At 36.8% G+C, this 16,324-nt stretch overlaps 1 protein-coding gene across 7 annotated transcripts in view; it reads left to right on the top strand.

Moving 5' to 3' along the window:
- Gria3 (glutamate ionotropic receptor AMPA type subunit 3) overlaps window positions 1-16,324 on the top strand; it is a 280,239-nt gene that overhangs the window by 196,706 nt on the left and 67,209 nt on the right. For all 7 annotated transcript variants that reach the window (XM_058571555.1, XM_058571572.1, XM_058571563.1 and 4 more), the window contains one exon: window positions 8,635-9,011. In XM_058571555.1, the coding sequence (XP_058427538.1) occupies window positions 8,635-9,011 (377 nt within the window). The remainder of the gene's footprint in view (window positions 1-8,634; window positions 9,012-16,324) is intronic.

Genomic DNA, 16,324 nt, shown 5'->3' with positions numbered 1-16,324 from the left:
TTACATATTTATTTGTTGCCAGATACTATGGTAAGAACTTTACAGACACTATGTAAGTTAATCCTCATAATGCACCTCTGAGGAAAGTGCCTTTATTAACCTCCTTCTACATGTGAGAGAATTAAGGCTGAGAGTGAAGTCACATGCACAAAACCAAACAGCCTGTAGTGACTATTTTAGTTGGTCAGGCTGTTGTAATAAAATAGCTTAGAGTAGTGCCTTAAAAACAACAGATACATTTTTTTACAATTCTGGAGACTTGAAAGTTCAAAATCAAGGCAGATTTCTTTGTCTGGTGAGAGTCCGCTTTCTGGCTCATAGATGGCACCTTCTTACTGTGTTCTTACATGGTGAAAAGAGTGAAAGGTCTCGTCTCTTAAGCATCTTTTCTAGGGGTATTGATTTAATTCATGAGCTCTCTGCCCCATGCCCTAAAATAAATTCCTAGACCCCATTTTCTAATAACATCACCTTAGGGGTTAGAATTTCAACATGTGAATGGAGAGGACACAAACATTCTGATCATAGCAATGACATAATGATTTGAACCCTGAACTTTTATTATGAAGGACGTGTGCTTTAACCATTACATGATCATGTCCAATAGCCAAAGTGTTGTCTCAGACCTATCTCATCCTAAAAGACACTTGAAAATTATTAAAAAAGGCATTTGGTGTCTTAGCCATTCTGGAGAGACTTTTTTTGGCCGTAGCAGATGGCAAGAAATTTAGGGTGTCAGTTTCCACTGGCCCCAGGGTACCTGAGTTTCATGAGTTCTACCAGCTCATCAAAACTAAATGGCCAGAGCTCACTGGTATCTCAAAAGAAACCTGTCACACTCTGTAAATAGATCAGAGGCCTTCTAGCATTGAGCAAGACGTTATACACAGTGATGTAGAGCAAAGCAGATTTTCTGACATTGTCTAGACAAAGACCAGCTTTCTCAGTGGGTTTTGATTTCTCCTCTGGCATGTCCTCTGTGCTACACTCATTTAATCTACACATATTTCTTCTTTTTCCCAATTCATCTACTTGTCAGTGAGGGAGCTTGAGAATTACAGAGGCTTTTATTTGTTTAGTCATTCACATGCCACCTCTTCACTTTTGAAAAGGTAAAAATTCTGGAGGAAACTTCCAATCTTTTCTCTCCAGTTCTTTCTAATAAAGACAGAAATGTCCTCCTCCTTCCCTGATACAGAACAAGTCTCTGATGCTTTCTGGGATTATAACACAAGGCAAATTCAGAGAAGTGACAGCAAACCAAGCCATTGGAGTCAACAGCCAAATTCTACTTTCCTTTAAAACCTGTGGCTCTGAAAAATAGATATTCATATCATGCTTGGAGTGAGCTTTCTGTTAGGGAGGATGATCTCATAATCTAAATGTGTCTTCATCCTCATTTAGAAGTTTTAATCTTTTGGCATTGGGAAATTTTCAACTTCTCTATCAATGATAGAAAGGGAGAAACATGAAAACACAGTGTTTCATTTCTGGCAGGACTGACCTCTTGTGGCTTGCAAGTTATTTAAGAAGAAGAAGGGCAGAAAGCCCCTGATGATTTCTCAGACTGCTTAATGAGCAAAAGGATGGAGAATAGGGAACTATTTCTTTCAGTGAACATAAAAACTACACAGATAGGCATTGCTTTATCCTTAGGGTAGTTCCTCTTATGCTTTTAGTATGTAAAACAGATCAGAGCAGGAAAAATGAAGGAAGCTTTGCAAAAGACATTTCAGTATCTGCCATAAAGTCTCAAGAAAGACTGAAAATGAATTAAATTTGTTAAAGAATAAAGAAGTCAATCAGCCTCTTCTCAGATGATTCCTAAATAGGCTTTTTTTTTCCCTCTAAACCAATTCAAATCAAAGTCAATGTTGGGGCACCTTGTATCTCTAAGAAGGCTATTTTTGAAACAAACGTCAGTAGGACACAATGTATCCCATTATGTAAGCCCTTCAGAACACTATGGACTTGAAACTGTCCACCTGCTTTTAGCAGTTTTGATTTTGAGCTGCATGTCTGTAACACTGCCACATGGTAATTGTCCCAGCTCAAATGACTTACGGACCACAAGGTTTTATGGCTCCCAAATAGCAAGTGTTTTAAGAAGGCATTTTTAAAGAGCATTTTGTTGCTAGCAGGGCTCTTAAACTTCCTTTAGCCTAACTTTTCATTCACTTTACACATGACTACGGGGACAAGTCAAGAATGGACGTTAGACTTGCATATTGGGCAAACTAGGAAATTAAAGCCTGATGGAAGACAGGGAAATTTTGACAAGATCACAAAATAATGTGGCCTGGAAACTCAGGTTTCATGACTCCTGGTCTAGTGCTCTGTCAACCAGGTCACACTGGCTGCATTCACTAAACTTGTCAAATTATGGGAACATTGATGAGATATCAATCAGAGACAGTACCCCTGCCTGGCCTTGGGGGGCTTATAATCTAGATGGATCAAGAAATTTTCTATCCAAGATGCCCATTATTTATCTCTGACCTCTATGATAAAGTAATACAAACATCTGTTTATCATTTAAAATAGTTGAAAACCCAAAGTAGATATATGGGGTTTCTACCCTTAGAGAGGAGATATGACCTAACAAAAAACAAAGGCAGGAAAAGAAATTGTGGCCGTATCTAATTAAGAAGACACCTCCCAGTAAGGAGCTGCCATATTCCCTGTGTTCTTAGCACCTAGAACTAAGAATAAAATGGAGGGATGTTGCTTTTGGAAAGACCAGACTGCCCTGATTGGTTCCTCCGACTTACAAGTTAGCAGTGAGCTTAAGGATGGAGAAAGGGTTGAGAGAGTGGTTGATTTCAGGTCACATTTCCTGGGTGTCCCCAGACTCCTTCACACTCCCAGAACAAATGGCAATTCTACAGATACTATTTGTACTGACATTTCTCTGCCTACAAGAAATTATCTCTTAGGTTGTCACCATCCTAAGATAGATTCATTTGCCATTAAAAAAGGCAGAAATTCGATCTGTCATTCCAGCTAAAAGGCAGAGAAGCAAGGGTCCAGTAACAGATACCATATATTCTCTTCTATTCTTCAGGCAATGACACTGGGCTTTGGCAGAAGGGCTGATGATTTGATAAAAGTTCCCCTCCCCTTCAAATGATGCATATTAACCCAGGAAGGAGTATTAATGACACATGGAAACCTGCCATTCTGAGCAGAGAGGATGGGAAAATATTTCCTACCAAATTTTGTCTCACAGGGCCTTCATCCAGCTCCAGGGAAATATTTTTATCTTCACTTTGTCTTTAACTCTCTTAGCTCTCCAAGGACAAGAAGTCCTTATCAATAGATCCAGACTGGGACATCTGTTCTGGATAAAGAAATGAGGAGATCCTGTTGTGATGCTGCTTGTTATTGCACAGATTTAAATAGACCTCATCCCTTTCTCCAGATCTCAATAATCACAAGCAGTAAATATCCCATAGAGTACAAGCCAATGAAGCAGTTTAAGTCCTATGTCCTAACACACAATAATTATATTCCTATTGTCTAGCTTGATTCCCACTCCTTTTTCTAACACATTTAAAGTTTCCAAAGGAAAATATCTGCCAAAGCCACTCAAGTCTTATAGTTGATACAGGGAGAAGGGATCAGGTCAGGCCTGCTTTTTCTCTTGGATAACATATAATACTTTATGCATCACATATCAATACATTGTCTATACCCTCTTCGTGTCTTCTCCCTTGCTTTCAGAAAGCTCTTTAAAATGGTGGCTGGCAAGCTGCTGTTCATGCAAAGTCTCCAGATGGGTTACAAATTTCATATCAGATAGTCAGATGAAAATACTTTAAGACATAACAACCTTCCGGCTCAAAGAATTTTTTAAATTATATTTAAACTCAGTGTCATCTCTGCCTAAAATCCATTAGATTCTTAAGTGCATCATCCCTATACATATAAGTTTGCGGATTTTTAAGTTTTGGGAAATTTACAACTTTAGCAACCCACCTATGAAAAGAATTATAAACCCCCTCAAGCTAAATCCCCTCCAATAATGCAGTTGCTTTAGGTTTGCCACTGGTAAGTGGAAAAATCAAACCTAATTTAGTGTGTTTACCAAGCCCACACAGCCACTCTTAAGCCACTTGATTAAAATCCTTTACGTTGTCAAGATGCAAGCAAAAACACCAGCAAACTCTTACCCTGGGCTCTTACCATTTGCTGGTTTTTGTCTGTCAACTGGAGTACCCTTATGCCACCTACTTTACCCACCTAGGTTTCTGAAAATGGCTCACCTACTGCTGCACCAGCACAAGCAAAGGCTTGAGAACAAAAGGCTACTAGAATGGTTCAGAACACCACAAATGAGCCACTTCATTCCTTCAGTAGCTCCCTTCCCTTCTATTGGTTGAGACCTCTACCTGCTTGTCAATATCCCTTTGTATTTTTCCATATATAGGTCTTTTTTGAGGGTCTTTAAGGATCAATAATGGGAAATTCTCATTTTAGAGCCAGGTCCACAACCATGAGGTTTAACTGAGCACGAATTTAATGTCATTCTTCATTGAGGGAACAACAGCCAGCAAAAAATAGAGAAGCTCCACCTTTTTTGAAAAAAGTTCCTCAGAAAGAAATAATTCAGAAAAGGTAGCCAGGCTGAGGAAAAAAGGCTAGTGCCTGAGAGGAGCAGATTCTTCCAGTTGTCTTATGTGATTTCAAAAGTACTTCAGATTAGGAATGGCCTCCTTTGGGAATCTACTCTTTTGCTGAGTATTTCTGGAAACCAGACAACAGAAAGTCATACTTGTCTGTCTGACCACCTCTTGTTAGTATTTAGCAGTGCTTACCTCATGGTAGAGGCTTTGGTTACTCAGTTTTTTTTCTTTTAAATTGGGTCAAGATTCTCAAACTCCCTTGCATCCCTGTTTTAAAAAAGAAAGAAAGAAAGCTCAATTCCTTTAAATTCAAAGTGATTTTGTCACACAAATACCCCCCTTAATTCTTCCTTCCAAAACAAAAAAAAAAGCAATTTCTCCTCAAACTATCTCTTAGACTTACAAAATTAAAAAAAAAACTAGTTAAATTAAGTAATTAAATTCAAATGAGATCAAATGGGAAGTGATACTAGAAAGGTATCTGCATGTTCTGAGCAGGAGGCAGAGACATGTTGGCAAGGAGAAGAGGTGGCTTTATCTATGAATTCTCTTGGCATGACAAGACTCTTTCTAGCTGATTCAGACTCTCCCTGCCAAAAATCCCTGCTAGCTTTCTGGCCAATTCCATTCTCCTCAACAGCCTTTGTTCCTATGACCAGGTGTAGCCCCAGACAAAATAGATAAAATAGGTAAAATTTGTCTTTGGCTTCCATCCATTCAGCAATGTGGAACTACCACTAAAGGAGGTCCAAGAAGTTCCCAGAGAGGGGGACCTCAATCCAGGATGAGTGGGGTTCTTGACAAATGTCACAGAAATGAATTTAAGGGCACATCAGTTAAAGGCACAGACAGATTTATTTAGGAAAGCAGTGATACATTCAAGGGAGAAGGTAGGCCATCTCGACAGTGAGAAACTATTGGATAAAGTAAGGAATACACATTCAAGGGAGAAAGCAGGTCATCTCAACAATGAGAAGCAACCCCTTGATGTGAGGTATTAATTTTATAGAGGGACAGTAGCTAGGGGCTGGACTAAAGGTGGAGTCAGGGCAGAATTAACACAATTTCATACTAGTTTTCCTAGTGTTTATGCATTGCCCTCACATCGTGCTACTTTCTGCAGGCAAGGACTTGGACTGGGTGGCATGAGAATCACTTGTTTTGCATTCCAATAGTTCATGGGCATTTCCGGCATTCCAAAGGTTCATGGGCATTTCTTTTGAAACTTTGTATATCTTTCTGTATCCCCAAATTCCTATCTTAGAACTGAATATTAAGGATTCAGCTGCAGTGAGATGAGAGTAGAAGCCATAGATGATAATACTGAGGGGTTGAAGGAAGGTGGTTAATGACAGAACTGTAAAGGGTCTTTCTTATTTGAAAAATCTTCATTGATAATCTCCTAAACCAGGTACCATAAACAGACTCTGGAGGTATAAAGAATACCTTGATTGAGTGAACAGAACTAGGAAGAAAAGCAGAGAAGCAACAATCATAGAGTTAGGGAAACCTGTAGTCTTTAGTATCAGGGCGGAAAGAAAAAAGGACATATAGTGAAAAAGGTCAATGATGTCACAGGAGCAGTTGATGTCCAAGGGAAGTCTTTGAATTTGGTAACCAAGTATATAATTCAAGAAATAATTTCAGTAAATTGGAGGAGTGGGAAGTTAAATCTCATAGGTAATAAGAAGAAAATGACATTGAAATTCAAAGGCAGTAAAGGTGTATTTATGCAAGAACATTGGTAGTAACAGGAAGAGATATAATATGGTTATGAGGGTAGCAGGATCTAAAGATGGGCAGAGTGGTTTTTGTTTGTTAGTAAACAGAAATACCTGAGTATATGACTTTGAATGAGATAAATCAATGATTTTCAAATCACTGTAACTATTATAGTAACTTAGAAGCTGACTGAGTCCCATCCCTAGAGATTCTGATTCCATACATGTTTGGTATGAGTTGAGCATTAGTATTTCTAACAAGTTCCCAGGTGAAAATTTTGGCTATAATCCAAGAACCATATTTTGAGAACCACTGAGATAGATGAATGGACAAGGATTAATTAAAGATGTAAAAGAGATAATAGATGGAACTAGGCTTAAAGAAGACAGAAGAATATGAGAGGCCTGGAATAAGTGGATTAAATCTTAGCAAGAATGTTACTTTCTATGACATGGAAATTCACAGAAGGAATGGATTAAGCTGCAGCAATATGTTGAGGAGAAGAGGAACACTGAGGTGGCATAAAGAAAGAAGCAACATCATTCACAGAGGCAGTAAGACTGATAAGAATTAGGAAGTGGGAAAGGTCTGAAATAAGCATCATTCACAAACTTAAAGAATCTACTTTGAGATCATAGGTGATGGGTTTAATTTCAGAAAAGGTAAGTTTGAAATGGTGGCAAGCCACAAGATAGATGGTCAATAGGCTGTTGGCTTTGATAAACACATGCTTTCTGAAACTTCTACTAGGATATAAAGGATGTAGGATGTCCTCCATGCAGGTAAGTATTTTTTTTAAATCTGTTTTGTTTGCTTTGTTCACCGGTCCATTCCCAGAACCTAGAACAGTGCTTGACACAGAATAGGCATTCAAATATGCATTGGAATGAACCTAAGGGGATTTTGCTGAGTTGATAACTGCAGGTTTCTAATCCCAGCTGTTCAGCATTTCAGTTTCTCCATCTCTAACATGGGAATGCTAATTATACTAAGCTCAAGGTTTCTGTGAGAAGTAAATAAGATATGTATAAGGTACTTAGCACAGTGTCATACCAAGTAATCACCCCAAAATGAGTTAGCTATTTATCATCTGCATTTTCCCTTAAATTAAGGACTATTGCTCAACTGATTTGAATTACCATATATAATTCAAATCAGTAAAACTTCACTTTTTTGAACACATACTCTATCTCAGAGCTTTTCATTCTTTCCCCATCTCTCCCCTCTGGTACATAGGGGGACATACTATATTTATCATAGAAAAAAATTGATCAAAATTGGTGTTTTCACTTTATATCTGATATATCATCTCCAAGCCTTTTCTTCATTGGAAGCCTTTTTTTTCCATGTGTCATTTTAAGGCCAGGTTTATTACCAAAACCTACTATTGTTGTAAAGGAACAGTTGTGGAAAAAAGAGAAATAAGTGCAGAAATTACTAGTGCCTCTTTTCCTGGGATTAATATAAAAACGTGGCTTACTTTTGCCTGAGATAATTATGCAATGCACTGCTGACATTTATTTTATTGATCTGATACAAGTGAGTGCAATACTGATATTCATCATTATAAAATATAGCTCAGTATATAAATTAATATGTATTATAATAATAACTGTTTTATCCATGTCATTGCCCATGAAGAGTTCTTTCATGTTTTCATACATCATATTCAAAAATCAACAACTTTTTAAGACATCTACAGTTTTTCAGTTTAAAATCTGTTGCAATGATAGATATAAAAATAGAAGACTCAGTCCCTGCTTTCAAAGAATCTGTTTTAATAGACATGCTGTCAAAAAATAATTCAAGAATAATATAGCATAGCAAACACTCAAGAATTAAACTGAATGCTATGACCCTGTGTTGCTCCACATGGCATAAGGAAAGCAAATATAAATATAGTCTATTCTGCTTGCTCAACAAAAGTTTCTAGTCAACTGAGGGAGATAAGACTGTAAAAAATATTTAAAATAAGAAAATAAGAGTTAAACAGGGATAGGTCATAAGGGAATACAAGTTTAGTTGCAAGGTAGCAAAAACAAATTAGGGGAAAAATGGAGTTAGTTATCTAAGCTAATATGTCTCAGGACAACAGACCAGTTCCCATGCCTTAATTTACCATCAAGTTAAAACTTATGAAATGCTATTACTTTTCTAACATAAGCATTGATAAGTGAATTAGTTGTATCAATGTAAGATTTTATGTTTCCACCAAATAATTATATTAGGTGGCAAATGACTGAATGAAAGACTGTCTCTAAAAGTTATATACATATTTGTTTTTCAGAGAGCTGATATAGCTGTTGCTCCACTTACAATAACATTGGTCCGTGAAGAAGTCATCGATTTTTCAAAGCCGTTTATGAGCCTAGGCATCTCCATCATGATAAAGAAGCCTCAGAAATCAAAACCAGGCGTATTCTCATTTCTAGACCCACTGGCTTATGAAATCTGGATGTGCATTGTCTTCGCTTACATTGGAGTCAGTGTAGTTCTTTTCCTAGTCAGCAGATTCAGCCCTTATGAATGGCACTTGGAAGACAACAATGAAGAACCTCGTGATCCACAAAGCCCTCCTGACCCTCCTAATGAATTTGGAATATTTAACAGCCTTTGGTTTTCCTTGGGTGCCTTTATGCAGCAAGGATGTGATATTTCTCCAAGGTTTGTTTCCATGTCATACCCAACGCCCCCTTGCATTTTATGACCAGACTCCATTCATGTGCATCTGGTATTCATTCATCTCAACTCCAGATTTCTTTCCTCTAACATTCCATCCAGTGACAAACTATCATCAAGCCATTGTGTTTGCTTGTGTCCATGAAGTGTGTCATTGGTGTTGCTTTGAATGTCTGTCATGCATTTCTATGGTATTGCATATTTATATACACATGTTATAGCAAACATCTGAACTCCAGATAAAGGTAACCTTGCCAACTAATATTTATATTATTCAGATAAAGTGAATACTAAATCTTGATCAAATGGACATGGTTTCCTCATTAATTCAGCTAAAACATTTTCTCATTTGTCAAGAGATTGAATCTAGACAAAGTACGCAAGATAGAGCTCTCTTTAAAACCCTTTCCACCTTCCTTTTCACTGTCTTCTTTTTATTTTGCTCTCAGATATCCTTGAACTATCCACTGTCATATCTCACCCAAGTTTCCTAGCTAAAACTATAAAACTTCTCAAAGAAAACAGAAGTAAATCAGTGTGACCTTGGAATGGACAGAGTTCTCACATAGAGACCAAAAAGCACAGTTGATTAAAAATTCAAAATTTCATAAAAATCCAAAAATTTCAAAAGATACCATTAATAAAAGGAAAAATCAAGTCACAGAAAGAAATTATTATCAAATCATATATCTGATAAAAGAATTATATCTACAACATATAGCAATCTGCTGCAAATCAATAAAAAAAGACAACCCAATTTTTAAAATGGATGAAAGATTTGAGAAGACAATCCCCATAAGAAGATGCATAAATGGTTAATGAAAAGATGCTCAATATCATTGGTCATTAGGGAACTGCAAACTAAAACCACAATGAGATCCCTTACACCTCCTCCAGAATGGCTACAATCAAAAAGACAGACAATAATATCAAGTGGTGACAAGGATGTGGAACAACTATAATATAGGGAATTTGGTTTAGAATATAAAGACTTAGAAGGTCTTTACCCAGTTTTTCTAGCATCCTTCTTTTTGAGATTATCCACTCAGAGCACAAAACATTAAAAATTAAGCTTGGCAGTAAAACTTACTGGTAACCCTCTCAAGCAGCTTTTTTGAATAGCCTGTGTGGGCCAAAACTCGTACATCCCAATCATACATTTTCTGCCACCCTCAATCTGCTTGGTCAAATTCTCCAATTGTTTCACCTCCTATTCCTTTTGTCTACAGAATGTGTATCATTTTGCAGTATTATCTGGGAGTTCATTTGGCTTGATATTCTCTTTTTAAAATTTTTTTGAAACATTCACTTCAAGAAAAAGTGGTTAAGCACCCCTGGATTCAATCTCTGGTACAAAAAAAGAAAGAGACTAAAGTTTCTGAATGATTCTCTAATTGAAATACTTTTAACATGGCTGGTGCTCTGTTTTGAGACAATGCTAGAGTCATCAAGGTTGAAGATCTTACTGGTTTCTGTAAGTGAATTTTCAAAATTAAATTTGTGTTGTCCTCACTAGAGTGCTGCATAATACTCAAACAGATTTTGTTTTGTTTTCTTTTCTTTTTAGTACCAGTGATTGAACTCAGGGGCAATAAACCACTGAGCCACATCCCCAGACCTATTTTTTATTTTATTTAGATACAGGGTCTCACTGAGTTGCTTAGTGCCTTGTGGTTGCTGAGGCTGGCTTTGAACTCTCGATCCTCCTGCTTCAGCCTCCAGAGCTGCTGGGATTACAGGTGTGCACCACCATGCCTGGCTCAAACAAGTTTCTTCAAAAGCCATTTTTGGAAGTATTTATGCATATTGGTTTAAGCAATAACTCCAAGATTCCAAGATGATGACCTGAAAATGACATGTTGGAGCAGTTTTTTTTTTTTTTAATTTTGTAGAAGAATTGAAACATCAAATATTGTTTTCAAGGTACAGAGTTTTAATATCATTCCTCATATTGTCATATAGGGCAATGGCTTTCAAAATTTTTGACTGGTAACCCACAATAAGAAATTTTTCCAGGGCTGGGGTTGTGGCTCAGTGGTAGCGTGCTCACCTAGCATGCGTGAGGCACTGGGTTCAATCCTCAGCACCACATAAAAATAAAGACAATAAAGTCCATCAACAACTAAAAACAGATTTTTAAAAGAAATTTTTCATCATGACTCAATACACATTTATGTATATAACAAAAGTTCCAACAAACATTAGCCTTACAGTGTACCACACACTCATATTTTCTATTTTTTTAAATGCTGGTCACAACTCAGCCCAGCAATAGGGCACACAGCCTACAGAATAACACTTGTCTAAAGTAACAAGTATTATCCTAATTGTACTTTCAAGTGATAAATTATTACCTTTACAAGCTGTATATTTTCTACCTTATGGGTGATCCCTCCTCTGATAGTCTTTTGTGTCCTTCAAAAAATTAAATCTTTAAGCTTTTTAATAAAATATTATTCTATTTATTATATACCAGTAAGAAACATGTTTCTCCTTGTCTTGAGAGCTCTATTGATTATATATTTGGGCTTAGTTGTATAACAGCAAAGCCCACTATAATGTGTTTCTCTATTAACAGATTTTAAAATCCCTGATAATAACATAGTTGCACTCTGAGATTTGTGGTTGCCTTGACTGCAAACACCAGCATTATACATTATTTCCATTTAATGGTCACATTTGGAATGCAGGCTCTCCAGAAAGCCCAGAATGTGAGCATATATTGTACACTCTGACTTTTCTCAAAATGGAAGCAATTCACATTTAAAGTAGAATTAACAAGTATTAGAGCAGGCAGAAAGGTCAGAGAGAAATTAGTCCAACGCCTGCCATTTACTAGGGACAAACCAACAACCTTCACTGAACTCCCATTGTGTATGGGCACTTTACCTACATTATCATCTGGATCAAAATCCTCAAAACACTACCACAGGGTGAGAACATTGTATTTATTTTTAAATTGAAGAAAGTGACACAGATTAAATAACGTACCTGATCACACAGCTAATGGCAGAGCCAGATTCAAGCCTAGCTCCAATTCTAAAACCCTTGCTCTTTCTACTTCACACTGCTTTTCTCATATCACAGACAGAGGATTAGTATCCAGAGAAAAGACATGATGGAGCTGAATACAGTGGTGCACGCCTGTAATCCCAGTAACTCAGGAGGCTGAGGCAAGAGGATTGCAAATTTAAGGCCAGCCTGAGCAAATTAGCAAGACCCTGTCTCAAATTTATAAATAAATAAAAAGGACTAGGATGTAACTCAGGGGTGGAGTGCCCTAGGTTCAATCCCCAGTACCTATCCCCTCAAAAAAACAAGACGTGACCATGATGGAACCCAAAGTCATGGAGGGAGGGTCTAATAGCTGGCAGTACAATTATTTTCACAACAGTACACTGCCTTCCACTGTGCACCTGAAAGCACATTGCTTGTTCCATTCCTTCCCTCATGATCAAAGCCGTTTTCCAGTCTCCCAGCCCCTGAAGAAACTCTGCCTTTGCCCTAGTGTTAATGCAAGTAGGTAGAGAGCATTCAAAATACTGTTGAGCATGTGTTCACTTGAAGTAAAAGACTGCAAAATCAGCAATAAGACATCATGAGGAAAAATGCTGGCATCATTCCATTTCCATCAAATAAAGTTATTGACAGTTACTTAGGAGATTCAAGAGACTGCATCAATATTAGGTTTGATATTTGAACTACTCTAATTGGTCAGAGTAAATTATTTTGTTCTACATAAAGCTGGAGGCTGAGTCAACTTTAGAGAAAGTAATCAATGTAATAATCTGAGGTTATATCCACATACAAACTGACTTGCTGGGGGCACTCAGGAGAAGATGTGACCAGATTCAATGTAACCCTCTTCCCTGAGCAAGAGATAGAGAGATAGGCAGTGAGTGCAGCCAGATGGAAGGAGCATAGTGGTTAAGCATGTGGGCGTGAAGTTAGTTTCAGCAGATTCACAATCTGCTTAGCAGTTGTGTAACCTGGAGCAAATTACTAAACCTTACTAAGCTTCAGTTCCTCATCAGTAAAATGGAAAGCACAATGTAAGAACTCTATAAATGTTACCTGTCATTATTATTAAATTGGCTTCATCTAATCATTCTAGTTCCACAAGTACTAAAACATAATATTGCATTTTTAATTGAGTTCCTAAAACTCCTCAGGAATACAAGTGAAATATTGGTCAGTATCAAATTGCAGGTCTCTGATGAAAAATAACCAGCAACATTTCTTCTTGGTCCCCAATATCCTTCATTAAGGATTATACTCCTGGAAAATAATTTGATTGTATTGTTCCACAATACATTACAGATATTGACAGGAGGTTGCATTTTTCAAATATGAAATTGATTCCCTTTGTTAAACTTTGATAGAACCACTTAAGCAGTCCAGAGTCCAAGTCCAGGTAAATACTCCCCCTGCTGACTTTCTGTGGAGCTGCAGAGACATCTGAGGGCTATCTATATTGAAGAGATGAGGGTTGGGGTAGGTTTTTACAGGAAAAAAAAAAATGGAAAGAACAGACTAACTAGAACCTGATTAATTACTGTATTCAGATTCTTATAGAAGTATTACTTCCCATTAAGTTTTCTTTTTTTCTTTATTTGCTGTTTTCCTGGGAAGTTGAACCCAGGGGTGCTTTACCAGTGAGCTTCATCCTCAGTCGTTTTTATATTTCAAATAGTAAGTATCTCCCTAAGTTGTCAAGTGTCTTGCTAAACTGCAGAGGCTGACCTCAAACTTGCAATCCTCCTGCCTCAGCCTCCCAAGTTGCTGATATTACAAGCATATGTCACCATGCCCAGGTCCTATCGAGTTTCCAAGATATTAATTTGTAGAAGTAGGCAGGAAATCTGTTCAGGTTATACATAGATCCTCCACAGATAGTCTCCTTTAAAATGGAAAGTATGTCTGAAACAAATCTTTTCCTGTCATTTTCAAAGTTCTGCTGATAGTTAATGTGCTGGGGTTGCAAGTATGTGTATGGTTCAGAGAAGCCAATGTTTAAAATGCACCTTTGACCATTAGATAAGAACAGCTCTTATAATAGGAACCACTTATAAAATAAACATGTCACTGGAGATATTAGAAAATAAAATAAAATAAAATGGAAAGTATGTGCAGAGTAATACATAACATGAAGTGTATAATGAATGGGATCAAAGACAACAGGAATTTTTTTGGCCCCATTTAAGCAATATCCTTTCCTCCACTGATATATCACCACTCTCTGCATCCTACTGCAAATTCACTTCAAAGCAGTAGTGATGTGGCAATAAATTAGTGATGTAATAGCAGGATTTTTATTAGAACTATTTCACAACTTTCCTGGCTGAAAGCTGTAGCTTTCTGTCTTTGGGACATGGTTACTTATTTCTATCAGAGAAGACTATGAGCCAAAGAGTGATTCTGCACATTTTTTACAAATGTGTCACAGACCCAGCATTGAATGGAATGTAGAAATGATACATATTTGGAAAAAGAAGGGGGAAAAAGAATGATAAAGAGTTTGTACAAAGGAGAAGCAGTTTTTAGTTCCAGCTCTTCATCTTGTAAAGCTAGTAAAGTGCAGATTACAAAATTTACTTACAGGAGGAAGGTTAGAGCACATAGCTCACTTTTATTATCATGTTAGATGTCATAAAACACATTTTATTACTAACTCAAACTCCAGTTTCTTAACAATTACAGATAACAAGAACATTGTATATTATCTGATATGTATATTTTGCAATGTTTTATATTCTATTTTCTTTTGTTACTAATTTACTTTCATTAACTTCACAACTCCTCTTACATTTTTTTTCAAAAGGCATTATATACGCCTATGGTACATTTATAAATACTAAATGTACAGAATTTTACAGTCATTTCATTATGCTAACCTTGAAATCTATCTTGTGCAACAAAACTATTTGAAATGAATGTTAAACATTTGCAGCTACATTAGTGGAAAGAAAGGAATTGGAAAATGACAGGTCTTTTTAACTCAACTATAAAGTCTTGTCTTGTTTTAATAGGTCCTTTATAAAATGTGATGGGGTTGACCCATCAGTCACTTTTTATATAGCCTCCATGTGAAATGTGGTTTTAAGTGGCTATAGTTTCACTAATGAGAAAGGGGAAATGTAAAAATGCTTATGGAGCTTCTTCCCTGTGGCTTCCCCTTCACATTTTGTTAGTGAAAACATTTAAGCATTCATGTCAAACAAAAGAAGAAAGTGGTAGAAAATCTGCCAAGTCTTTTGTCAAAGTTACTACTGTCTTCAGAGGATAATGTTGAATGTAACCTTGTACATTCCACTCTGATTCCACAGAAGCTCCTTGTTGAGGTTTGTAAAATTATTATACCATTTCTATGTGGATACTCACCCAAAATCTCCATGCACATAAGTACAGTCATCCCTTGGTACCAGGGATTGGTTCCAGGATCCCCTACGGATACCGAAACCCACAGATGCTCAAGTCTCTTATACAAAGTGGCATAGTATTTTCATATTACTTATGCACATCCTCCCATATACTTTAAATCATCACTAGATTACATATAGTACCTAATATAATGTAAATGGTATGCAAATAGTTGCTATACTCTATTGCTTAGGGAATAATGACAAGAAAAAAATTCTATACACGTTCAGTACAGAGGCAATTTTTTAGTATTTTTGATCTTCAGCTGGTTGAGTCTGTGAATGAGGAACCTGAGGATATGGAGGGACTGGCTGTATATTACCCACATAATTACCAAAGTCAATACCAGGTAGACAAGATGACATGAAAATGACCATTTTGCATTTAGGTTTATTTTCAGTCATGTCAACAACCAATCTCAGCTGAGTCATTCAGATCAACCACATGATAATCTGAGTCAATATTAAGGTGGCCAAAATAACCAGATTATGATGTGCAGGCTTGATTTTAGATCAGACAGACATAGCCACAGTCCATTAGCCTCAATAAAATGGCACAATGTAATTTCAATAAATTACTGTATTTTCTCCACATTTCAAATAGACAATGCATAAAGTACCATTAGTATTCTGAGCAGCAGAGTATACCTCTTTTCATACCAAACTGTGATTCTGGAATTACTCCAAAATCAGTTCTCCCCTTGGTCTCGGCAAAAAAAACATCATTCAATGTAAGGTTGACATTCACGGTTCCATTCCAAATGAACAATAGGTAACAAACAATATTCAGTTTTGCTACAAATATATTTCTCAGTGTTTGTAGGAAAATTGCACCTTGTATGATTTAAACACCATCTGGAATTTTCTTATACAAAATAT

Source organism: Marmota monax, unplaced genomic scaffold (assembly GCF_021218885.2).
Source record: "Marmota monax isolate L192 unplaced genomic scaffold, Marmota_monax_Labrador192_F-V1.1 WCK01_AAM20220418_F8-fsc00054, whole genome shotgun sequence".
Classification (NCBI taxonomy): domain Eukaryota; kingdom Metazoa; phylum Chordata; class Mammalia; order Rodentia; family Sciuridae; genus Marmota; species Marmota monax.
Note: the sequence above shows the minus strand (reverse complement) of the source record. Positions and strands in the feature narration are given on the sequence as shown.